The following is a 25,108-nucleotide window of genomic DNA, read 5'->3' on the forward strand; positions in this document are numbered from 1 at the left end:
AAAGAAATTCTACTTGCTTTTGCAGAAAATGGTAAAGAAGTCCAAACTCAAAGGAAGTTTGTCTAATAATCTTCATTATTAATTCCATAGGAACTAATATTTCAGATTCAATTTACAAATCCATAAAAAGTTACCTCTTTTAAAATTTCAAATCTCTAATAAAAATGTCAAACTGACTCAAATCATTTCAAATTTAAGTCAGATATAGCAAAGTTCTAGGCAGCTTTTAAAAATCTTGGGATAAACTTGCCTTCTGGAAATCATGCATTTTTCACTAACAGGACAAAGCTAAGAGTGGAAAATAAGGAATCAAATCTTACAGATACATGGACCACATAGAAAAATAAGCTAAGTTACCAGCCCCAAAAGCTGTCATACCTGAGGCAGAAAACAAAACAGGAAAGAAACAGTTATAATGACCCAAATATACAAAGGAAAAAGTACTATGTCGTGAACTATTAAGGCTAAAAATGAAAATTAAACCCTACTCATTTCTGGGAGGTTGATGGGAGTGTGAAATCTAGAAGCACATCACATCTCTAGCCTATAAAACCTCACTTTTAAGAATATACTGGTTCAGTTCATATTATCTGACTTACAGGTATTCTCAGATAATAGATTCCCGGATAGGGCCAACAGTAAACTAAGTTTGGTCTTCTGCCTTTTCTAAAACACTATTACAAATTTTCTACCATCTTGAAATTTTTCAAAGCTTTTTGAGAAACACACACAAATAATTTGGATTTAGTCGATTTTATTTACAGTTTTTTTTGTTTTTGTTTTTTTACATTTCAGAGCATTACACAATTACATTTCTCATTTTCTGACCTGCAAACAGATACCTTAAATGGAAATATTTTTTTAAAATTATCAAATTAGGTACATCCAAAATGCAACAATTACACATATGACAAGTAATTCACAAAGTGTAATTTACTAGGACGTATCCTAAGAATTTAGGAACAGCCAGTCAGGAGAAATCTGACCAAATTTAGTAACAGCTATTTACATATCCAAAGTCAAACCTATCTAAACTCCCAAACCAGAAGTTTGAAAGTTAATTACATCCCCACTGGACAAAAAAAGAGATGGTTCCAACCTGTTCTAACAGCTCTAACAGTGGGAAGCCCGGATACTACTACTCCCCAGGCTGTCACCAGAATAAACAGCAAGGAGCTCAGTTTGTCACAGCCGGCATCAAACTTTTACACCGTTATACGCACAGAAAGACTAAGTGTTCATTAACTTAAAAAACAAGTAGTCATTAAATATTCTCTTCTCCGCCCCGCTCACCATCTAATACTAAAATCTCCAATACGCAACCTGTGTCACACAGTGACAGACGGTAGTGTGTGGGGGGACAGTAACAGGTACGGAAATAGTCCCTGCAAAAATTCATTTTCAGTTGAGGCTATGGCTTCTGTGCCTTGGGATGGTTTCAGATTTGAAAATCAGAAAATACTGTGAAAATCTCACTTCCTTAAGGCAAATTTCAGTGCCTGCCTGTTCAGAAGGGTCAAGCTTCTCAGTCTAGAAATGGCTCTCAGGTAAGGAAGTATAAAAAGCCAGCCACCGGAGTGCGAGGCTGCCCTCGGTCTGGCCAAGCTACGCCTCCTGCCCAGCCTGGAAGGCCCCGGTGCCTTCCACTGGGTCGCGCCTACCTCGCTGTCCTGCTCAGGTCTCAAACTGTGTCAGCAGCGCCCGCACTTCGGGGGTCAGCTGCTTGGCCGCCTTGGCGGCCTCGGTGATGGCCTTGCGATACAGGCCCTTTCTCTTCTTATTAAAGCGCGACTGGAAATTTTCTAAAAAAGGGGAGAGTTGCGACAGGGCAAGGAAAGAAGTGGTTGGGGACCCAAACCAAGAAATGCGGGCCTCCTGCCGGACCAGAAGCCCGCTATCTTTCCGGCTCACCGTGATAGTGAGAATGCGGGCGGGCCACCAAGGGAAGCCATAGATCTTGGCCCAAACAATGTCCCCTACACATATGGTCCTGCCATCTGGTGTGACGCATTTAGAGACGTTTTTGGAAAAGATTTTCATTTTCAAGGAATGATTGAGCCTTTTCTCTTCCTTCGAAGAGGAGGAGGTGGAGGAGGCGGAAGGTGCGTGCACCCTGCCTGGAGGAAAGTCAAGGCTTTCGGAAGAGCTACACTCGGAGTTGGAGGATCGCAAACCCTCGGAGCTATCGGCGCTGCACAGCGAAGCGCTGGGCGAGTCGCACTCCTTCGGGGTTAGGGTCATGAACACGGACACGGCGCCTCCGCCGCCTCCGGAGCCCGGCGTCCGCAGCGCATCCTGCCCACCGGGCGCATGCACTCCACTGGCCGCCTGACCCTCACTGCCGGCCTCTTCGGGGCCTTCGGAGGGGCTCGCACTTTCGGAAGAAGGGGCCTCACCTGCTGAGCGGGTGGAGGTGCAGCGCGCCGGGGGCTTGGGCGCCACCTTGCCGCTGCGCGCCCTCTCCAGTCCCGCCTTCAGGGAAGAGTCGTTCTCCTCGTTGCGGTACCGCTGCGGTTTTAAGCGGACGCGGGGCGGGAGGGAACCTGAGCTGGGGCTCTGATACCGCCGCGTGAAGTGCACCTTGGCGTGTGCGCTCCTGGAGGTGGAGGTCTCGCTCTGCTTCTTCTGCGCCTTCTCTTTGGCGATCTTCAGGACCTCCCGCGCCTTCGCGTGGTCCATGTTCTTGCTCTGCAGCACCTTCTTGGCCCCGAGCTGCGCCTTGGCCGCGCTCGCCTGGGCGGACACCCTGACCACGCGGCCTCGGCCGTGCGCCATCCCGGGCACCTTGACCACGGCGCTCCTGCGCTGGCTCTCAGTTTGGTTTTTCCCGTCCACCTTATGGTCGGTTTTCAGTCTTTTGTTCACAGCAGCCACACTCTCATTTCTCCGCTTTCTGTCCTCGTATTTCGAAGAGTCACTCGCACCGCCGCCCTTGCGGATCTCCTTCTTCTCGGAGACCACGCTGTTCTTACACTTGTCGCACAGGACCTGCCGCGGCCGCAGCCTGATGGCGCTCATGATGGAAGTGGGCTCCTCGCGGTACATTTTCCGCTTGGGGCGCTTGATTTTGCGGGGAGGGGGCTGAGGTATCGACTGGTTGTAAGTGTCCCTGATAAACAAAGGCGGGGGGTAAGGGGCTCCAGCGTGGAAGAGGGGCGGCGGCTTGGAGGTCCACAGGCTTCCCGCCGGGCTGCAGGGCTCGCCGGGCCCAGCCCCGCGCTTGCCCTCCGTCCCCTCCTGGAATGTGTGACTCTGCAGCTGCGTGGCTTCCGGTCTGTCCTTGTACTCCCTTTTGGGAAATACTGTCACGGGGATCCCATGAGGCCCGAACCTTGAAGAGAAAGAAAAAAGACGCTAGTAAATTCTTATCTGTAATTCAGAGTCTTAAACCTAAGTAACACTTCATTCACGTTACTCATATGGCCTTGCTGAAAACTTCTGCATTAAAATAAGACAAAACAAAAACACAAAGGTCTACTGAGTACCAGCCCCTACTTCTTCTGCTTCTATGACCTCTATTTCTTTTGGTCTTACTATTAACCCAAAACAGCAATACTACAAATGGCAGGCTTAAGCAATGTGGGAATGGAGCTTTCCAGGCTTGAATCAAAAGGATGGCCCTAACACGACATTTATGCCACAGGATGCTGCAACTTTGTATTACCAAAAGCTTCAATGCAAATCCCACTTTAACTACCCCAAAATACGAAATCAGGAAAATCCCACCTCAATCACCTTTGCTACTGGGGATCGAACTCACAACACCTCACACTTGCCAGGCCATTTGCTTGTGCCACTGAGCTAAATCCCTGGCCCCTCAGTCACACTGGTTAATTGCTAAAGTCAAATAAAGTTCTTCCCCTAGTCTTTCCCTAAACTCTTAAGTCTCCCACTTAACCCCTAAAAAAGCACGAAATACCAAAACCTCACTCAAATGACCTCCAAAGCAGACCAGTATAAAACTGGTTTTCAACTCTCATTTGTTTGTTCCCTATCTAGGGAGGGAGTACTGAAGGTCTTTGTACTGAGCCACTTCCCCAGCCCTTTGATTAGTTTTTATTTATTTTTAAATTTTGAGACAAGATCTCACTAAGTCGTCAAACTGCCCAATCTAGGCTCTAACTTGCCTTCATCCTGCCTCTGCCTCAGACAGTGCTGGGATTATAAAAGTGTACCACCTGGGGCTGGAGATTTAGCTCAGCGGCATAAGCGCCTGCCTTGCAAGCAGGCAGTCAAGAGTTCGATCCCTGGTACCAATAAAAAGGAAAAAGACCAAAAAAAAGTGTACCACCTTACCCAGAACCTCAAACTTTTTCTGTTTTTCTTTGAGACTGGCCTTGAACTTGCAGTGATCCTCCCGCCTCGGCCTCCCAAGTGCTGGGATTATAGGCATGCACTACACCTCACTATAAAAAGGTATCTTAAAGCATTAAATGTGTAAGTGTGAGGCGCAGTGTGGCGGTGAGTGAACACCTACAATCCCAGCATTCAGGAGAGTACAAGTTCAAGGCCAACCTGGGCTACAAATGAGTTCAAGGCTAGTCTGAACTATATATATACATCCAAACCCTGTCTCAAAAGGAAAAAAAAAAAAACATTTTTTTCATGAGTGTGGAAACATGTGTCAGAGTGGGAGGGAGAGCCAGACATAGTTTTGCAGGTCTCTAATCCTAGCACTCAGGAGCCAGGCAAAGGTAAGAGGATCACAACAAGTTCAAGGCTTGGGTTACACAGCAAAACCTTGTCTCACTCACACACACAAAAAACTTATGGAGTGAGAATATGGAGAATCTACTTGCTGTTCAATCTTGCTGTGAACTTAAAACTGGTATAAAGTATTACTATGCATATTAAACAAAAACCCCCAAAAGAATTATGTTCATATTGTAAGCCAACAAAACACATGTAAATACTTAAATCTCCTTATATTATGATACTAGGGGGCTTTTTCCCCCTATTTGGGCCATTCCTCTTAATGTTAGTCAGACCAATTAAGCTGACTTTAAAACTCTCTCATAGGTTCAGACCTGCTTGTACAGCAGCCCAGAATGTAAATCTTTATACAGTTCTCAATTTTTAATAAATCAGTTCAATAACTACATCTCACAGACCTAGAAATAAATAGTTTAATCTGCCTGTGCAAAACATCAAGAACCTGACCCTTACACTAAACTTGCAAGGCTCAATTGCCATCACATAAAAACAAAAGTACTTCACCACATGAAGTCAGCCTACGTCAGTGTTACCTTTAGGCACCATTTGATTCTTCCTCTCACTTCCCTGCTTTGGTATTTGATTTTTGTTTGTTTGTTTGTTTTGTTTTGTTTTGTTTTGGTCTTTTTTCCTTTTTATTGGTACCGGGGATCGAACTCACGACTGCCTGCTTGCAAGGCAGGCGCTTACACTGCTGAGCTAAACCCCCAGCCCGCTTTTTTTTTTTTTTTGTAATGTCTCACTGTGCAGTTCAGGCTGGCCTTGATCCTCAGGAGGATCATTGCAAGTTCGAGACCAGCCTGGGCTACAAAGTGCCAGGACCTGGCACATGCCAGGCAGACACTGTGCCACTGAACTACACTACATCTCCAGCTTCCCCTTTAGTGTGTTTTTGTTTTGTTTTCTTTGAGACAGGATCTCACTACACAGTTCAGACTGGCCTTGGGCTCACTTTGTAGCCCATCTGCCTGCCTCAGCCTCCAGAGTGCGGGATTACAATCATGCACCACCATGCCATGCCCGGCCTTCCCCTTTGTGTTTTGAGACAGGGTCTCCCTATGCAATCCAGCCTGCCTCCAACTCACAGTTCCTCCTGCCTCTGCCTTAAGTACTAGGATCACAGGCCTGCACCACCATGCCCGGTTTAGTGTTACTTGCTTCTAACTGTACCTATCTATGTACCGCAATGCTAAGACCACTGCTACAAGGTGCAAGGTGCTTAGAACTTAGGCTGACTTTAGGCAGCCAGGCAGGTAGGCAGAGCCCTCAAAGCGGACCCTGGCATTGATGAGCGTGTTTCTCTGGAAAAAGTGTATTTGGCACCCAGGTTCCCCAAAACGTCCTTGTGCTCTGAAGTTCAGAACACATTTGTCCAGCCAAGATCTGGGCATCAGGTATCTAAACTTGGGCAAGGTCAATTTACATTTACCAGGTATCCACGTAAAAACGCTTTCCTACCCAAAGTCACTGGAAGAGACTTAGCTCCACAAACCAACCATGGTTGTGGAGCTTACAGCAAATACTGACAAAACATAAAACCCTCTGGACTTAGGGCAGGATAAGCTGGGGGGAAAGGCAGGCCAGGGATTTAGCTCAGTGGCTCAAGTGCTGGCTTGGTAAGCATGAGGTCATGAGTTCAATCCCTGGTACCAAAAAAAAGGAAAAACACTCCCTTACTCAAACAGGCTTTGCAGAAAGCTGCTTCTCATCAGCATAGCAGCTAATAATAACTTGTTTCCTGACTCACTGCAAGGCACTGTGAGCGTTTGGCCTTTCCTGTGTGTGTACCTAAATAAATACAATTTTCTAATTCACAAGAGGCTATCAATTGCCCCTGTTATGCATTTACATCTTTCTATAACTAAATGAAATAATAAACAACATTCTTCCCCTTCCTAGGAATACTCAACTGCAATTTTCATTTTGTTTTTGTAGTGCTGGGCACCAAGTCCAGGGACTCACTAGGCAGCTACATCCCAGTTCTAATCCATAGTGCTCTTAGTGCTTGAAGTCAACTGTAGCTTCCCAACTGTACCCCTCAGATTTTATTTTCTCTCTCTATAAATGAGTAGCTACTTCCTATATAAAGGATTTAGAAAATTCTTGATAGGTCAACAAATATTAGTCATAGCCAGTTAAAATAGCTCGTGCCTGTAATTTTAGGAGGCTGAGGCAGGAGAATCACCACAAATATTCGAGGCCAGTCAGGGGTACAAATTTAGTTCAAGGCCAGCCTGAACTACACAGGAAGACCCTGTCTCAAAAAAAAAATCTCCATTTAAATATGATCCTGCTGGTTGTGGTGGCGCATGCCTGTAATCCCACCACTCTGAAGGCTGAGATAGGAGGATCATTGCAAGTTCGAGACCAGCCTGAGCTACAAAGTGAACTCAAGGCCAGCCTGAACTGCACAGTGAGACCCCGTCTCAAAAAGACAAAAAAAAAAAAAAAAAAAAAAAAAAACCCCAGCCAATTATAAGCCTGATCAAGTAAAGCTGTGGAATCTGACATACTTATCCTATGGAGTTTAGTGAGAACATTAATATTTCTCATCTGGATTGGTTTTCCCTTGCTGGTTTTCCTTATGAAAGTTAATTGCTTTTCTACAGCTCTTTTCTGCTTGTTGTGATACTGGAGATGGAATCAGGGCTTCGCACATGCTAGGTGCTCTTACCACTGAGCCAAACCCAAATGAAGTATTTTTTGCTTTGCATTTCTTGCTCTTGCTTTGCAGTGTTGGGGATCAAACCCTGACATCACATACAGAAGCACTACACTACAGAGTGGATTTCACGGCTTAGAAAGAAGGCACTTACTTGTGTGATAATGAATAGAAGCTGAAAAGAAAAAGGATGCCATATCGGTAAACGTGAACAGTGAGGAACTGGCAAACATAAAATATTTTTATCAAAGATGCTCCAAGGACCAGAAAAATAAATCCCTTTAGGAGGCCCAGGGGTCCAGGGGTGGTGCACACCCATGACTCTCGCTGCTCTATGCCGTGAGCCATGAGGAGCAGAGACGGTGGCCTGGTGGGCAGAAGTCCAACTCAGCAGAAGGGAAGCCCTGGGAAGCAGCTGAGTGGCACACAGGAGGCCCTGCTGTAGTCCCAGCACTATAAAAGGGGGAGAGAAGGATGGCATGTCCTCGAGAGGTCTCAGCATCACACTGTCACCCTTCAGACAACACGCACACCTGGGCGGGGTTATTAACCTGAGAAAATTCAGGGTCAGAGTGTGATAAAAATATAATCAGGGGGACTGGGGATTTAGCTCAGTGGCATAAGCGCCAGCCTTGCAAGCAGGCAGTCGTGAGTTCGATCCCTGGTACCAATAAAAAGGAAAAAGACAAAAAATATATATATATATATATAAAATCAGGGCACCTAACACCAGTGAAACTGAACTTAACTACAACAAGTATTTGACATGCATATATGTAAGACAAGATCCACATGTAAGATATAGTTATAACTACAGTTTTAAAAAATGGGGGAGGGGGGCTAGGGATTTAGCTCAGTGGCATAAGCGCCTGCCTTGCAAGCAGGCAGTTATGAGTTCGATCCCTGGTACCGATAAAAATGAAAAACACAAAAAAAAAGGGGGGGGAGAGGACAAATACAGCTCAGAGGCACAGAGCCTGCCTGGCAAACTGAAGGTCCTGAGCTTGATCTCTGGTACAAAAAATAAAAAGGAAAAAGAAAATGTGACATACAACAACCTATAAAACTTAAACCTTAGGGTTTCACTGTATAGCCCAGGTCGGCCTCCAACTTGCAGCAATTCTAATTCTCTTCCTCAGCTCTCTGGAGTGCCTGTGCCACCATGCCTAGAGGTATCCTCAGTAAGAGTCAAAAGTATGAACAAGATTAAGGTCCCTTTAAAATCCAAAATCCTGCTGGGTATGGTGGCACATGCCTGGAATCCCAGCACTTGGGAGGCTGAGGCAGAAGGATCACCAGTTCAAGGCCAGCCCAGGGTACATAAACAAACTCAAGGTCAGACAGAACTAATCAGTGAGACCTTATCTTCAAAGAAAAAGAAAAAAGCAATTTCTCTAGTCACTCGAGCACACATCAAAACAAAGGTTCCTAACTCCTTCCCTTATACTGTGACAGGGAAGCTATGATCTGCGTTTTCAGTAAGCACCTTTAGCTTTCCAAGGGTGAAGGCACTTCCCTCTTGGGTCAGTGCCCAAAGGGTGACTCACCAGAGGAAAGTTCTAATGGGTGAGTAGATAGGTAGTGACTAGTGTCTCCTAATTGTCCTTTTTTAAAAGAATCTCAGACACCTGAAGTGTTAAGTGTTTGCTTAGCATGTGCAAGGATCTGGGCTCACTCAATTCCTAGCATGGAGGGGAAACCCTCTGGGGCGTGGCTGGGAAGGCTGACTGTAATTATGCCCAGCTGAAGGGCAGCACTGCCCTAGCATGGAGGAGGCCCTGAGTTCAATCTCCAGGCTGCAAACACGAAGAAAGACTCCCTATAGGGCAGGAGTACAGGCAAAGCTGTGAGGGACCCCTGCGTGGTCTTTGCAACTTCCTATCCATCAGCAATTCTTCAAAATAAAGCCTTAAAAAATACCTGCCTGCGGAACAAGAGTGAGCGCCAGAATTCTGAGTGGACAAAAAACTGCAGGTAATAGTTACTGTGTCAGGGCAAGATACAGTGATGAAACTGCTGGGAGCCAGCACGGGGCCACATTCCTGAAATCCTACCGCTTGAGAGGCCAGACAGCAGGATCACAACTCTGAGGCCAACTGGAGACAGTGGCCTATCTCCAAAGAGAGAAAAACAAAGAAAAACACTACAACAAAAACAGGTGACAGTCAGGAGAACTGCAGGTCCAAGGTCACCCTGTCCTGAAATAAACTTAAAAGGGCTTGGCAACATCAAGGGGGGTAAAGCATTTGCCCAGCAAGCTCAAGGCCCTAGGTTCAATCCTCAGTGCTACAAAGAATGAACTATTATTTCCCAGTATTTGGGTTCTATTTAAGATGTGTGAGTTTTATTGATCATTCTAGTCTTAATCAAAAAACTTTTATTCGTCTCTAAAAACTTTACAGAACAGTGAGGCAGGGGGATCACTGTAGTTCAAGGCCAGCTTGGGCTACCTAAGGCAGCTCAAGGCTGGCCTGCACAACACAGTGAGATCCTGCCTCAAAAAAGTTGTTATAAAGTTACACTTCTTGCTCAAGATTTGCAGCTTTTCCACTCAATCCTACTCCTACACATGCATCAATTCTCAGAGTGAAGCTCTCAACCTTCGTACAAATTTCTTTCCACAGGACACTTCAAACGCACAGAAAGGTTTCCAGTGATTACCCACTTTAAGCCAGACACAGAAATTCTGACTTATTTTAAAATGTTTTTAAAAAATGCTGGAATTGTAATTGCTGTCACAGATTTCAGAGCAACCTCAATCAGCTGGTCTCTAACCTAGGATTAGACGCTTCTCCTTCCCGTTTACCAGTGCTGCAGTGCATCCCATCCTCCTGTTCTCCTCTCCCATTCTTTTAAGCCAAATTGCAAGGGCAGTAAGGGAATCTTTTACAAACCTTGTACATTACATTTAAAGAAATAAAAGGAAAAGTATTCCAGGCTGTAAGCAAACACCAACTCTAACCGTAAGTCCTGAGGAATTTAAATGCTCAGAAAAACACTTCACGAGGGCTAACAGAGACAGAAGCAGGGCACTGGCTGGCCTGAACCATCCTTCCCAACAAACAGGACCCTCTCCCAGCAAACAAAAGATCCACAGAAAACAAAAGACAACACTTTCCGGTAGCAGGAAAAAATTATAGGCAATTAACCACTTAGGAAAGGAACCAAGAGGCGGCAGGAAAGGGGAAGGAGATGGAAGATGGAAATTAACCATGTTAGGTACATGGACCAGCTCCCCCTAATTATGAACCACAAACTTGTACTAATGAAAATTAAGATTTCATTTCAAGCAGATGTTCTTAGAAACTACCTCTCCTTACAATTAAAAGCAATTTCAGTCACAGAGGGAAAACTGTGAAGCAAGCTCATTTGGTTCACATTTCCTCTATCCAGAATGGTGATTGTCGAAATTTAATATCGAGATAATTAATTCAGTATTTGGCTAATTACAATAAAAATGATATTTAAAATTAAAAATAATATTACTACAGAACTCAGAGACCCCATCTCCGGGTATGTTTCCAAAAGAACAGAGAGTGAGATCTCTAAGAAATATTTTCTTTTTTTGGGGTCTTTTTCGTTTTTTATCGGTACCGGGGATCAAACTCACGACTGCCTGCTTGCAAGGCAGGTGCTTATGCCGCTGAGCTAAATCCCCAGCCCCACTAAGAAATATTTTCACATCCACTGTGGCAGCAGCCAGGGTTCACAGGAACCGATGGGTTCGCAGCAACCCTGGGTCCACTGGCACTCAGTGTGGTGGCATGTGTCATGTGTACATGACACATGTACAGCTATGTGCATATAGACTGTGACACTACCTTCCAGCCTTATAGAAGAAAATCATGTCACACACTGCAAGACGGATTTTTTTCTGGCCATGTCTGGCTATGTAGTCCCGGCCGCCCTCGAACTCAGAGATCTCCTGCCTCAGCCTCCCAAATGCTGGGATTTATAGGGGTACATCACGGTATCTGGCAACATGGATCAGTCTGGAAGACATTTAGTACTATGAATGTGCTAAAAGCTGTCCTAAGCACAGCAGCCCCCAAACCCATGTCCCTTTCCATTGTTTCGGTGACCTGTGGAATCACTTTTATCGTAGCATATAGTTATAACTGTGAACTAAGATATGCCAGAATTTCATATGTATCAGAGAATACAGGAATACACAATCTCCCAGTTTCTATAGACTGGTACATCCTCAACATGCAGTTTCTCCACGTGGCACCAAGGATCATCTTATCACCACAAGATCCTATCTTTGGTCTCTCTGTGAAAGTATTCCTGGAATATGCAGACTTGAACTTATGCCCAGTAATTAATGTTTTAGTATTTTGTCTTTTTGTCCATGAACTGGGTATTTAAGGAGGATTACCTAACTTATCAAGATGATTTTGGAAATTATTTTAGGTAGATTTATTGTAAAATGGAATTAGTACTGAAGTGATGTTAAGAAGAGAATGACTTAGAGGGCCTGGAGCATGACTCAGTGAGTGAGCACACACCCAGCATAAGCCAACACCCTGCATTCAATCCCCAGCACCCAAACAGCTGAACAGCCAGGCGTGGTGACGCCTGCCTATGCAGCCCCAGCACTCCAGGAGGCTGAGGCAGCAAGATCCCAGGTTTAAGCAAGACTCTGGCATAAAACAACTTATGATTTTAAATATGTAATAAATACAATATCAGCTTGACTACTTCCCAAGTATATGTAATGATGGTAACTATGAAAATGTAACTAATGACGGGCGTGGTGGCAAATGCCTATGATCCCAGCGTCCAGGAAGCTGAAGCAGGAGGATCACTGTGACTTAGAGACCACCCCGAACTGCATAGTGAGACCCTGTCTCACAAGGACAAAAAAAAGAAAATGTAATTTATTAACCCAGCAATATTAATATTAGGCATATTTACCAAATAAATTTCAAACTGTGTGAACTTGTAAATGTCACTCAAGTGACCTTTGGGCCACTTCCTTAAAAAAGATAAACTTTATTATAGGTATATTCAGGAGAAACCCAAAATCTAAATGAGGTTTGATTTTAGGAGTCCCTTAGAGAATCTCAGAACATACTGATCATGGATAAGCAGGTGTCACTACAGTAGATCACAGAATTAAAAGTACAATGGTGATTACCAGGGCCTGAGGGGGGAAGAAAACTGGGAGTTGGCATTCAGTAAGTTTTAATTTTCCAAGATAAAAAAGCCCAGCCAGACACGTCGATGGCACAGGCTACACACCTAGTACTTGCAAATTCGAGCCCAGCCTGGACAATTCAGGCCCTTCACAAGACCCTGCGTCAAAACAAAACTAAGAGAAGGGCCTGAAAGGTGGAGTTGGAATATATCAGTGGGAAGGATGTGAGTTCAATTCCCAGCCACAGCCTGTCTGTCTCTCTCCACACTGTCACACGCAGATTAAATAGTCCTAGAGAGCTGGGCGTGGTGGCTCATGCATGTAATCCCAGCACTCTGAGAGGCTGAGGCAGAAGATCATTATGAGTTCCAGACCAGCCTGGGCTACAAAGTGAGCTCAAGGCCAGGCTGAACTGCACAGCGAGACCCTGTCTCAAAAAAAAAGTCCTAGAGCAGTCTCCCAATAGGGTGAGCCCACTTAAACACTACTGAAGCATCACGTTCTGTCCTGTCGTTTTAATCAAGATTTGTAAACACAGGAAGCAGGACAGCACCCTGACTTAACATCACGGGCCCTAAGATGAGCTGCTGAGACCCTAAACCCTGCCAGAGTTAACAGCTGTCAAACCCAAACCGAAGAATAGTTCCCATTTCAAAATTTCTACAATGTGCTGCAACTAAATGTAACATGATCATTTACTGGAGGAAGAAAAAACCCTTGAAGAAAACTTTTGTTGTTAAAAATGATAACAGGGGCTGGGGATTTAGCTCAGCGGCATAAGCACCTGCCCTGCAAGCAGGCAGTCGCAGTTTGATCCCTGGTCCCGATAAAAAGGAAAAAGACAACAACAACAAAAAGATAACATAAATAACAAATGATAACATACAGAAATGAGGAAGCAATTAGACAAAGGACTCCCTGATGCTTGCTGAATCTGAAAGCTGAATTGTGAGATTAATCTCTGATCTTAAGGAAACAAATGCTCAGGTGTCAAGGAGTAGAGAATACCCTCAACCTACTGTCTACAAGGTTAAAAAAATGTTTACAATCAACAGTGATAGAGCAACCAGCCCGGCGTGGTGGTGCACTCCTGTAACCCCAGCACTTGGGAGGCTGAGGTAAGAGCATCTGCTATGGAGTTCAGGGGCCAGCATGGCCTAGCTTAGTGACTGACACGGGAGGCTGAGGCAGGAGGATCACTTCAAATTCAAGGCAAGCCTGAACTACATAGTGAAACCCTGTCTGAAGAACTACATAGTAAAATCTTGTCTCAAAAAAAAAAAAAAAAATAGGGTGCCAGGTATACAGCTCAGCGGCACAGCACCTGCCTGGTGGCACAGCACCTGCCTGGTAGGCACTAGATCTGGAGTTGGATTCCTGATACAAAAAGGGGGGAGGGGACGCTATCCCTGAATTATGAGACTCTATCTCCAAAATATTTAATAAATAAAAAAGGTTCTGCAGCTGTAGCTCGGTAGAACACGCTTTAGCCTATGAGACCACTGGGTACACGGCCTATTTAGTGCATCTCGGTTCCACCAAAACTTGAAACAAAAAAAGTACACAAAAATGTAACTCAGTTAGGCGTGGTGGTGCAAAATTGTAACTCCAAGAAGGCTGAGGCAGACAGATGGCAAATTTAAGGCCAGCCTGGGCATTTCAGCAAGAGCCTATCTAAAATGAATTTCAAACGCAGCAGAGGGCTGCTAATGGAGCTCAGTGGTGGTGTCCCCAGGTTCCATCCCCAGGAAAACACAGACACTCAGACACACAGACACAGACACACAGACACACACACACACACACACACACACACACACACACACACACAGAGCAATAAAACTGAGGGGCACACCTGGAAAACAGAGGGAAAGCAGGGGAACTGGTATAGCCTGAGCGTGGATGTGGAATGATGAATTAGTCTCTCAAACCAAGGGGGCTGCAGGCTTCTGACTGCAGTGCTGCAGCTGTGTCTAAGTCACTTTGCTGGAAACTTTAAACTGGGTGTAGGGTGCACACCTGCAGTCGCGCCCTTGGGAGACTGAGGTGGGCTACACATCAAGACTACCCGTAAATAAATAGGCCAAGCTTCCACTCACCTACCCTAATCTAGTGCTACCATTTAGGTAAGCACAAACAAGAACTAGGAAAATCTTCCCTTCCTTCCTTTGAAATGTGTCCTTCTCCAAGGTGAACCTTTTTAGTGTTTCAAAAGCTTACAGGAAGTACTAAATTTCCCCAGTGAAACCTTTTCTCCATGACAAAGCCTATCACTGCCCCAAGGGCTAGTGGGAAAGGATTGGGACACACACACCCCACTCTGACAACTGCTGTCCCATTCCCTAACAAAGGACCACACCCACCCTCCCATCAGCAGAGAAGTCACCAGAGGAGCTGTGCCTTACTTTCAAAGCACTGCAAAGGACCTGGCAAGTTCAATCCTCAGTACCAAAAAAAAAAAAAAAAAAAAAAGAAAGTCACTAGGGGAGAGAAGAGGAAACAAGAGGAAGAGCCCTCACCAAACATCTTACTATTCCAGCAGTGAAAGTGAGTGCAAGCACATTTATAATAAATGGAGTGATTAAACTTACAGGCCACCCTCAGATCAGCGCAAACTAGGTCAAGGATTTAACTGGGGGTCTCCCTGCCCCCTACCCCAGAATTGAGGATTGAACCCACAGGTTAGATTATGTCATCAAAAGTAACATTAGCTGGGGATGTAGCTCAGTGACACAGCGCCTGCCAGGCAAGCAGAAGTCATGAGTTCAATTTCCAGTACCAAAAATCAAAAAGAGCCAGGTCATGTAATCCCACCCTAGGGAGGCTGAAGCAGAAGATCGTTGAGAGAGTTTGAGACCAACATGGGCCACAAAGTAAGCTCAAGGCCAGCACACTAAGACCCTGTTTCAAAATAACAAAAAAAAAAAAAAATTACAGAAGCCAGGTGTGGTGACCTATCTAAAGACACATACAGAGACTCTGGTGGCACATGCCTGTAATCCCAGCACTGGGGAGACCAAGGCAGAAGAACTGCCCCAAGCCCAAGGCCAGCTTGAACTGCATAGCAAAATCATCTCAAAGACAAAAATATCCTGAACATGTATCTTAACTTCACTTTTGTACATCACCTGTAACAACATTATTTGGTATTTTCCCAAGAGGGTAAATGCTGGTTTAAGACTTTCTTTTTATGCCAGGGATTTAAGCTCAGCAGCATATTTCCCTGCCTGACACGCTTCAGGTCATGAGTTCAATCCCCACACCAAAAAAAAAAAAAAAAAACATTTTATTTTTAACTTTAATGTAAACATGTATCAGTTATCAAAGACATAAAAGAACTGCCCTGGTGCCAGCTCCAAGATACCAAGACACCCTTGTTTCCATGATGACCTCACATCCTTCACTATCCAGCCCTGTGAAGTCCCAGGCAGGGCGGCCTACCACCACCCTAAGGGTTAAGTATTTCTCAACAGGCGCTTTTTTTTTTTTTTTTTTTTTGCTGGATGTAGTCGTGCACACCTGTACTCCCAGCACTAGGGAGGCTGAAGCAGGAGAGCTCTCAGATCAAGGGCCACATGGACTACAGGCAGAGCAAGTTCAAGGCTAGCCTGGGGGACACAAGGAGAGATTTCTCTAAATACAGAGTAACTTTTTTTTTTTGTCTTTTTCCTTTTTATCGGTACCGGGGATCGAACTCACGATTGCCTGCTTGCAAGGCAGGCACTTATGCCGCTGAGCTAAATCTCCAGCCCCAGAGTAACTTTTTATAACGTTGATTAGATTTTATCTCACTGTTCCTATTTTTGTCAAAAACAATCCAGTCTTCAAACTGTTTTGCATTACCTAATACTTTCTGCACACTGACCTGTGCTCAGGAGGCTCGAAGCTGACAATTTATACTTCTTAGAACAAAGGAACTTCACTACTGCTAGCATCCGGGCAGCCAAGGCAAAATGCACTGCTATTCCAGAGCCAGGACCACACAGAAGAAAGCAACTAACAGGCACGGCAGCATACCACATAATCCCAGCACTCAAGAGGCTGCGGCAAAAGGTCTCTGCTCAAGATCAGCCTGGACTATGGGAGGAATCTAAAGACAGCGAGCGCTGTCTAACAAAACCCTGTCCTATCTATTCAGAATGTACAGGAAAATCCAATTATTTTAATACATAAAACATATAAGGCCTATTTGAGAGGCTGAGACAGAAGAATTCTGCAAGCTCAAGGCCAGGTTGGGCTACAGAGTGAGTTGACAGCCAGCCTGAATACATGACGAGATCCCATCTCAAAAAACAAAAGCAAAATTAGGAAATATACAGTAACCATTACTATACAAAGTAAAGCTTGGCAGGGGCTGGGGATTTAGCTCAGAGGCATAAGAGCCTGCCTTGTAAGCAGGCAGTCGTGAGTTCGATCCCTGGTACCGATAAAAAGGAAAAGGACAAAAAAAAAGTAAAGCTTGGGCTGGGGATTTAGCTCAGCGGCATAAGTGCCTGCCTTGCAAGCAGCGGGTCGTGAGTTCGATCCCCGGTACCGATAAAAAAAGAAAAAGACAAAAAAAAAAAAAAGTAAAGCTTGGCAAAGTTCTAAAATGGTAGGAATATAACAGGTGAAATTAAGTATCATAGAGGGAAGCTTTAAAAGCCCTAAAACACTCTCGCCCAGCTTGGTGACATATTACTACAAAATCTAGCACTCTAGGAGGCTGAGGCAGGAGGATCAGTATGAGTCCAAGGCCAAGCTGGGCTACACTGAGTTCAGGGCTAGCCTGAGTTACACAGGAGACCCTATCTCAAAACAACAACAACAACAAAAAAAAAAAAAACCAGAAAATAAATACATAAAAGCTCTAACGCAGTGTCTCATAATAAGGCAACTATATAATTTGTTCAAGGAGAAAGAAAAGAAAATTATGGACTCCTGAAACATACAGCAGGCAACCAAATCCAAGAGTCCATTTGGAGGTTTAATTACCATTTGCACAGTTAGGATCCGGGGTGCCACCCAAGTTGCACATCCCACAAATACTGCTTAGTTTATAATTATGTCTCATCTAAATCAACCAGGAACTTTTGTTTTTTGAGACAGGGTCTCACTATGTAGTTCAGGCTGGCCTGGACCTCACAGTGATTCTTCTGCCTCAGCCTCCCTGGGTAGGATCACAAGGGTGCACAAGCCCACCTGACCAGTCATTTAAAATGGGACAAAAAGCTACTCTACTCTTTTGGCTGAACCACCCCCTAAAACCCAGGTATCTCCAAAATGGCCCAAGAACCATCTACATCAGAATCACCTGTTTAAATACAAATTGGGGGATAAGTTCAGTAACAGATGTATGTTTTAGGGAGGGACCACAGCCCAAGAGTGTTTTGCTTGATTTTAAACCCACCCAGAATGAAACTTGACCTCCACTTATCTTCCTCTGAGATCTTTTACTCTAGCAAACTTTTGTCCCATTGGTAATGTGGGTCTGACTTCATCTGGGAATTTAGGTAGAACAGGGCCAATATGAAGCAATGATTCACTTTTATAGGCATAAATACTATAAACAAATCGGGTATGGTGGCACATATCTGTAATCCCAGCACCGAGGAGGCTGAAGCAGGAGGATCACTGTGAGTGCAAGACCAGCCTGAACATCTTAAAAAGACAAAAATACATACATACAACACACTATGAAAATATTTCATTTACCAATATAGAGTTACTCAGAAATAATACATTAGTTATGACACTTTTTGGGACAGGATCTCACTATGCAGGCTAGGTTGGCCTTGAACTCATTATGAAGGTCAAGCTGGCCTCAAACCCATGGCAATCCCATCTCACCCTCTGAAGTGCTAGTACAGACAAGTGTCACCATGCCTGGTGGTATTTTAATACCAGAATTCTTTGCTGTCAGATTGAAGCTAGACTTTTAGTACTCAACAAATAATCACTTAAAACAGTCAGATGAGCATAGCATGCCAGCAGTGCCATCAGAACTCACTCCGATTTAATGTGAGGACTTTGGGGGGCGGGGGGGGAGGAGACTCACTCTGGGGTACAGCTGCAGGCGTCCCATGGTCATCCTGTCCCCACCGCAGTGACCAGCACTGCCCTGGCTACTTTTACTAGCAATGAGCCTTCTACCGACTCCATGAGATGTAAGCAGAATATCCACAAAAGAATGTTGCAGTGTTTTAAATCATGACAACTCAGCACAATCATTCAAGCACGCGCCTTGAGGCCTCAGTTCTCAGCCTGGAGACTTTAGTAAGAGCTACCGATACCACTACTCACTGCTCCACCAGAATGGCTGTATATTTTTCCCACCAAAAGTAGGGCTATTGCACCATAGGTTCATGGTCTCTGCAAAGAAAAGAAATCATGGTCTTGGTTTATATTTCCTTTAAAAATAAGTAATTTTCTACAATTTAAGAACCTACACAGTGAAATGTGAAGCTTTCTAAAGAAATCATCTCAATTATTTTCAGTGCCAACAGTATCCCCACGTACACACAAGTAAGGTAAAGCAGGAAAGCAGTGACTTCGGGATTCCACCAGCTGCAACCTTTAGTATGTGTGTGCCACGAAATGAAAATTCACAAGCACTTATAGCACAAGTACTTCAGGACTCCTTAATTTATGTCAGGCAAAGAAAAAGGGACTAAGATTGTCCAGGGTTCCAAGCAGGCTTTCAAACTATTTTTGAGATAAGAATTGAAAAAAGATGAAAATAAACATTAAATAATCCTCTGCTTCGAGTGAAACCGTTGGTTTCAGTACACAATAGCCCTTCAAGTCAGAATGGACTAAGGTGAGAAACTACCTTTTCAAAGGCTCAGGCTGAAAGTTTTTGCCCTTGGCACCTAAGCTGAACTGATGAAATACCTGAACTACCAAAGTGAGCACTGTTTTTAAGGAACAGGCCTCAGAGTTTGCAGACAGGTAAGAAATAAACACTTCTACTGGCAGGACCAGGGCTGTTGCCCTTTCAGTTTGCTGCTGAGGTTAGAGTTTTTTGGGTTTTTTTGAGACAGTCTCAAAAGTAGTCCAGGCAGTCCAGGGTGGCCATGAACTTTCCTAGATCCTCCTGCCTCAGCCTCCCCAGTCTTGAGATTACAGGCAAGCGCCACCACATCCAGATGAACAAAACATTCTTGAAGTATCCCTTTCTCGCTGTAATCCCACACTGAGGTCCTATGGATGACAAACAAAAAACTGCCATCCTTCAGCCTCAGCCTTCACCTGAGGAGCTGGGATTACAGGCGTGGGCCACTGCACTGGGCTGAGTTAATCTTGAGATAATCTGGGGCATTTTAACATCAACTGGATGTCTCAAGATATTAAAAAGTTGTCACAACTACTTTAGGTGTGATTATGACAGAATAGTTTGCTAAGTCTGTCTTTTTTGAGATCTATGGAGCAATATTTACGGAAATGCTTGGGATTTGCTTCCAAATAAACCAGTGCAGGAGATAAGGGAGTAACGAATTTGACTGAAAAATAAACAGTGATGGATGCTGAGGTACTCGTGCAGGCTCACTTCCCGTAAGAAAAGGTCCGACAGAAAGGTGCCACAGGCCAGGCATGGTGGCACACACAGGCACCCCAGCACTTCAAGCAGTTAAGCCGGGAAGAACGAATAAAGCCCAGCCTAGAGAACTTAAGGACAGACCCTGCTTCAAAATTTAAAGAGCTAGGGATCTAAAAAAAGTACCATAGGGTTGAATTTATTATTCTAAAATAACCTTAAAATAACCTGAATGGGGGGGCTGGGGATTTAGTTCAGCGGCATAAGCACCTGCCTTTGCAAGCAGGTGGTCGTGAGTTCAATCCCTGGTACCGATAAAAATGAAAAAGACAAAATAACCTGAATGCTGGAGAATTGAACTCAGGCCCTTGAGTGTGCAAGGCAAAAGCTCTACCACTGAACTATATCCCCCACCCGAGAGGATCTTGATTTCAAACTTACCCTTGTGTCTACACAAGGAAATCTTGTCTCAAAAGATAAAACCAAACCAAAAAGCCTGAAAGTACAAAGAGTAAGGAAGAAAGGGACATAGGAAAACTCCAACAGAACTTATAGGGCTCATCAGTACACCACACTACCAGTCAGACACCACTCCTGAGCATGCAACTTAAACTACGAGGGCTGAGGATGCAGCTCAGGGCTGCAGCGCTTGCCCGGCCTTGCAGGCCGGGGTTCTCCAGCACACAGCAATCGCCCAAACCAGAAAGGGCACGTGCCTAGTGTAAACTGAGAATGGGAGGTTCATCTGCAGGTTTTGAGTTTCAGATATGTATTATGCTACACAAAAGCTGTTTTTAACGGGACACTCAAAATAACCTTCCATTTAAGGGGGACCAAGTCATTTTTGGCCCAAGAAAGACACCTCGAGGAAAGGAGAAAGTAGCAGTCAAAACAAGGTGGCACAACCGTCTCCATCTGGGCTTTACAATCACAGGCACACACTGCTGAGCCACGGGTTCTGAAAAAGCACAGTACCATTACGAGGTGCAGTGGCACACCTCGAAGGCAGGAGGATCGTTAAGTTCAAAGCTGGCCTGGGCAACCTAGCAAGATTCCCGATCTCAAAAAACAAAAATAAAAAGGATTTAGCTCAGCAGCATAAGCGCCTGCCTGGCAAGCACAAGGTTGTGAGTTCAATCCCCCGTACCCCAAAATGAAAAATAAAAAGGTTTGGGGATGCAGGTGTGACAGAACATGCCTGTGATTCCAGTACCCGAAAGGCTGGGGAGCTGAAGCAAGAGTTCAAGGCCAGCCTGGACTACACAGTGAGACTCCAAAAAACAAAATCCCAACCAGGGATGTAGCTAAGTGAAACTGTACTCGTTTGACATGCAAGGCCTTGAGTTCAGTCTCCAGTACAGGAAAAACAAGAAAGAAATATGTCACTGTTGAGAACATCATGGCGTATACTTGCATGAACTAAGCTACCATTAGGTGATTTTATCTTGAGGAGGTCACCATCAAAAATACAGTTCAATGCTTATATTCCCAGCACTCAGGAGGCTGAGACAGGAGGACCACCTTGGTTTGAGGTGACCCTGGGCTACAGAGTGAGTTTAAGGCCAGTCAGAACTACACGGTGAGACACTGTCCGAAAAAAACCAAACTGGAGGGCAGAAGACATAACTCAGTATGAAGGCTCCAGGTTTCACTCCCCAGAACAATGAGTGAGCAGTTAAGAATAAAAGCAGTAGGTGGGGATACAGCACCTGGCTGGCAAGCACAAGGCCATGAGTTCAGTAACTGGGCCTTTCTGTGGGTGAAAAAAGGCAGACATAGACAATCTCCCAAAAGTTAATTCTTTCCCATTTATCCTACTAGATGGGCAGGAATCAAAACCCACATGGTGGGGCTGGGGATTTAGCTCAACAGCATAAGCACCTGCCTTCCAAGTATGTGGTCGTAAGTTCGATTCCCAGTACCGACAAAAAAAAAAAAAAAAAATCCCAGATGGCCACTAAAATCCAGGTCAGCACTACATTTCAGAAATACACAAATTGTCACCTTCTGCTAAGGAGAAAAACTTGTCTGTCCAACTAATATTTTAATATTAAAGTAGGGGGCTGGGGATTTAGCTCAGCAGCCTAAGCGCCTGCCTTGCAAGCAGGCAATCGTGAGTTCGATCCCCGGTACCGTTAAAAAGGAAAAGACAAAAAAAAGAAAAAAAATTGAAGTAGAGAGGCCAGCCTGGGCTACAAAGTGAGTTCAAGGCTAGCCTAAACTACATAGCAAGATACTCCTCAAAAACACAAAAAAAACCCAAAAAAAATTAGAGTCGAAAAAGCACAGGTTTTAGAAGCAGACCAACCTAAGCTTAAATCCTTACTGCCACTGACAAACTGGCCAAATTAAATGGATCTCTATTTCCTCCTAAATATAAGAAATAAAATAAGATATAAATGCCTGACACAAAATAGACACTCAGTAAAAAAATCTTATTACATGTATCCAGTGGTATTAACTCAATAGCCAATTTCAACAGGATACAAATTATTTTTAAAGTGACAGAGGCAGAATAAAAAGTATCTCCTGGGTCTTTGCAGGGAAGCCCCAGCAGGACTGTGTGAGCCCAGGAGTACAGGCCTTGCCTAGGGAGCCTAAGGTCCTGCTCCCTCCCAACCCTGCTTCCAAAAAAAAGCTACAAGCAGATTACAAAATCTACCAGCAAAGTCCATTTCCCACACTATACTGAGTCAGGTAAAGGGGACTCTCCACTAGTTAATCATCCATTCAACAGTAATTCCTTCCTAGCTGTTGTAAAGCCACTGAGCTTGACTTCCTCCCCCTTCCTGTGACTACTATATCCCACAAAAGCTTCTGGAGGCCAGGGACTGTCTCATATATGCTGTTCTCAAAGCACCCAGGAAGGGCCACAGCACTCTGCTCAACAAGTCATTTCTGGAATTAAAAGTTGGGATGAAACTCTAGTTTAGTGGTACAGTGCTTGCCTAGCAGGCATAAAAGGCCCTGGGTTCCATCCCTGTGCAAGAAAACAAAAACAATAAACTGACAGGATTCTTATAATAGTTAAAAAAAAATTAATAATCAGATCTTGGCTGAGGGTTTAGCTCAGTGGTGTAAGCACCTGCCTTGCAAGCATGAGATCCTGAGTTCGATCCCTGGGTACCCCCCCAAAAAAAAACATTTTTTTTTTTTTTTTTTTTGAGACAGGGTCTCATTGGGTTGCTCAGGTTAGCCTCAGACTCATTGTGTAGCCCAGACTGGCTTCAAACTGGCAGCAATCCTGCCTCAGGGACCTCCTTCCTCTTCAAAACACTGATGAAGAGAAAAACATTCACATGAAGACTCCTCCTGAGCAGGACAGGTTGGTACACTCACTGAGAGGCTGAGGCAGGATGATAACAAGTTTGAGCCCAGTCTGAACAGTTTGGCAATTCAGCCAGACCCTCTCCCAGTAATTAAAAAGGGAGGCGGGGATATAGCTCAGCAACTGAAGCACTTGGCTGGCAATTGCTGGCAATTATAATAAAGTCGTGAGTTCAATACCTGGTACCAAAAAAAAATTTTAAAGGCCATGGATGTAGCTCAGTGCAAAGGCCCTGCACTCAATGCCCAGTACTGCAAACAGTCACACAAACACATAAACATACCACAACTCCTCCAAGCTCAGGGAAGATGGTGGCACAGGAGGCCCACAGTCCCAATCACTACAATCCCAGCTATTCTGGGAGGAAGAGGCAGGAAAACCACTTACACCGAGGTTATCAATTTGAACTCATGTCAGGCAGGGCAATTTACCAAGATCCAATCTCTATTAAAAAAAAAAAAAAAAAAAAAAACTCCTCCAACAAAAGAAATTGCTGTCTAGGGCTGGGCTTATAGCTCAGTAGAGTAAAGCACTTGCCTAGCATGAGGGAGTCCCTGGGTTCCCCAACCCATCACTGCCAAAACAAGAAAAAAACAAATTCCTGTTTATAAAAAAGGCCTGTTCACAAAACAGACCAAAATGTAGAACTGTAAAACTCATTACCAAAGTTTTCAAAAAATAAACCACTGACAAATACATGAGTTCTAGGCCAGCTCGGACCCAGTAAAAAATGCAAGGCATTGTGGTGCAGCCTGCAATCCTAGCAAGTGGGAAACTGAGGCAGGAGGATCATGCTGCTCAAGGCCAGCCTGGACTACAGTGAGTTCAAGACCACTGTCTAAAACACAACAAATAAATAAAAACACTGACACAGTGATCACCTCAAAACAGGAAAGCACCATCCATTCCACTCCATTCTCAAAACAAACTTACCTTTTTGCACCTTTCTTTTGCAGATTTGAAATTCAGATTCTCACAATCACTGGCCTCCTCTTCTGTTTGATTCAATAGCATACACACTAGAGTGTCTCTCTTGCTAGTAAATAAATACATCAGTAGAAAGCACACTTGTCTTATTCTGCTTTCTATGAAAGCAAAAGTGCAAAAACTCTACTCCAAAATTAAACAAAATAATAAAAAGTAAAAACAAAAAAGAACCCTCAACATTAAAAGCATACAGAGCAATTGTGCAGGACCCCTATTTTTCCCCAAATGCCATACTTCAATGAGTTAAATGGCCTTTTCCCCAAGTGGAAAAGAAGGCTTCTCGTGTCCTGATGGGAGGGCAAGGAATTAAAAGTAAAACACAAGCCATTTTCCAAACAGGCGAGACACCATCAGTGTGTGCTGTTGCAGGAAACAGAATGGAAAGCCGTGAGTGGGAGTCCCTGCACTTCACATCTGCAAAAGAAGAGAATAAAAAGGTTAACTCCGCACTGAAAACTCCGCTTCACCTGCTTAACGCACTGCCCATGCCCATTTTAAATCAAGAGATGAAAACGTACTGTTGAGAGGCTCCCTGGTGAACTCGAATCTCCTCGTCCTTAAAATACAGTAGGTTGAAACTGTCTCTACAGCATCAGAAGTCACTTCAACACTTGGAGGCCACACTACTTTGACATGAAAGGGCTAAAACACCTGGATATCCCGTTTCTTTACATTTTCGTGAAACTATCGTTAAAATGAGCAGAAGGAACTCCACTGCTGAACAGTTACCTACGGGGAACTACATCCATCAGAAACAAGAAA

General features: G+C 44.4%; 1 protein-coding gene across 6 annotated transcripts in view; it reads right to left on the reverse strand.

Moving 5' to 3' along the window:
• Positions 1 to 25,108, reverse strand: part of Pwwp2a (PWWP domain containing 2A) — a 38,286-nt gene that overhangs the window by 12,236 nt on the left and 942 nt on the right. For 2 of the 6 annotated variants that reach the window (XM_063230732.1, XM_063230734.1), the window contains exons 2-3: positions 7,530 to 7,550; positions 2,397 to 3,331 (exon numbers count right to left, since the gene is read on the reverse strand). In XM_063230732.1, coding sequence (XP_063086802.1) covers positions 2,397 to 3,331; positions 7,530 to 7,550 — 956 coding nt within the window. Of the gene's footprint in view, positions 1 to 737; positions 3,332 to 7,529; positions 7,551 to 25,108 lie in introns of those variants that run through there. The other 4 variants (XM_063230731.1, XM_063230729.1, XM_063230733.1 and 1 more) reach the window with 4 other exon arrangements.

The sequence above is a fragment of the Cavia porcellus genome, unplaced genomic scaffold (assembly GCF_034190915.1).
Source record: "Cavia porcellus strain 051 isolate PalLab524CR breed Dunkin Hartley unplaced genomic scaffold, mCavPor4.1 scaffold_19, whole genome shotgun sequence".
Lineage (NCBI taxonomy): Eukaryota > Metazoa > Chordata > Mammalia > Rodentia > Caviidae > Cavia > Cavia porcellus.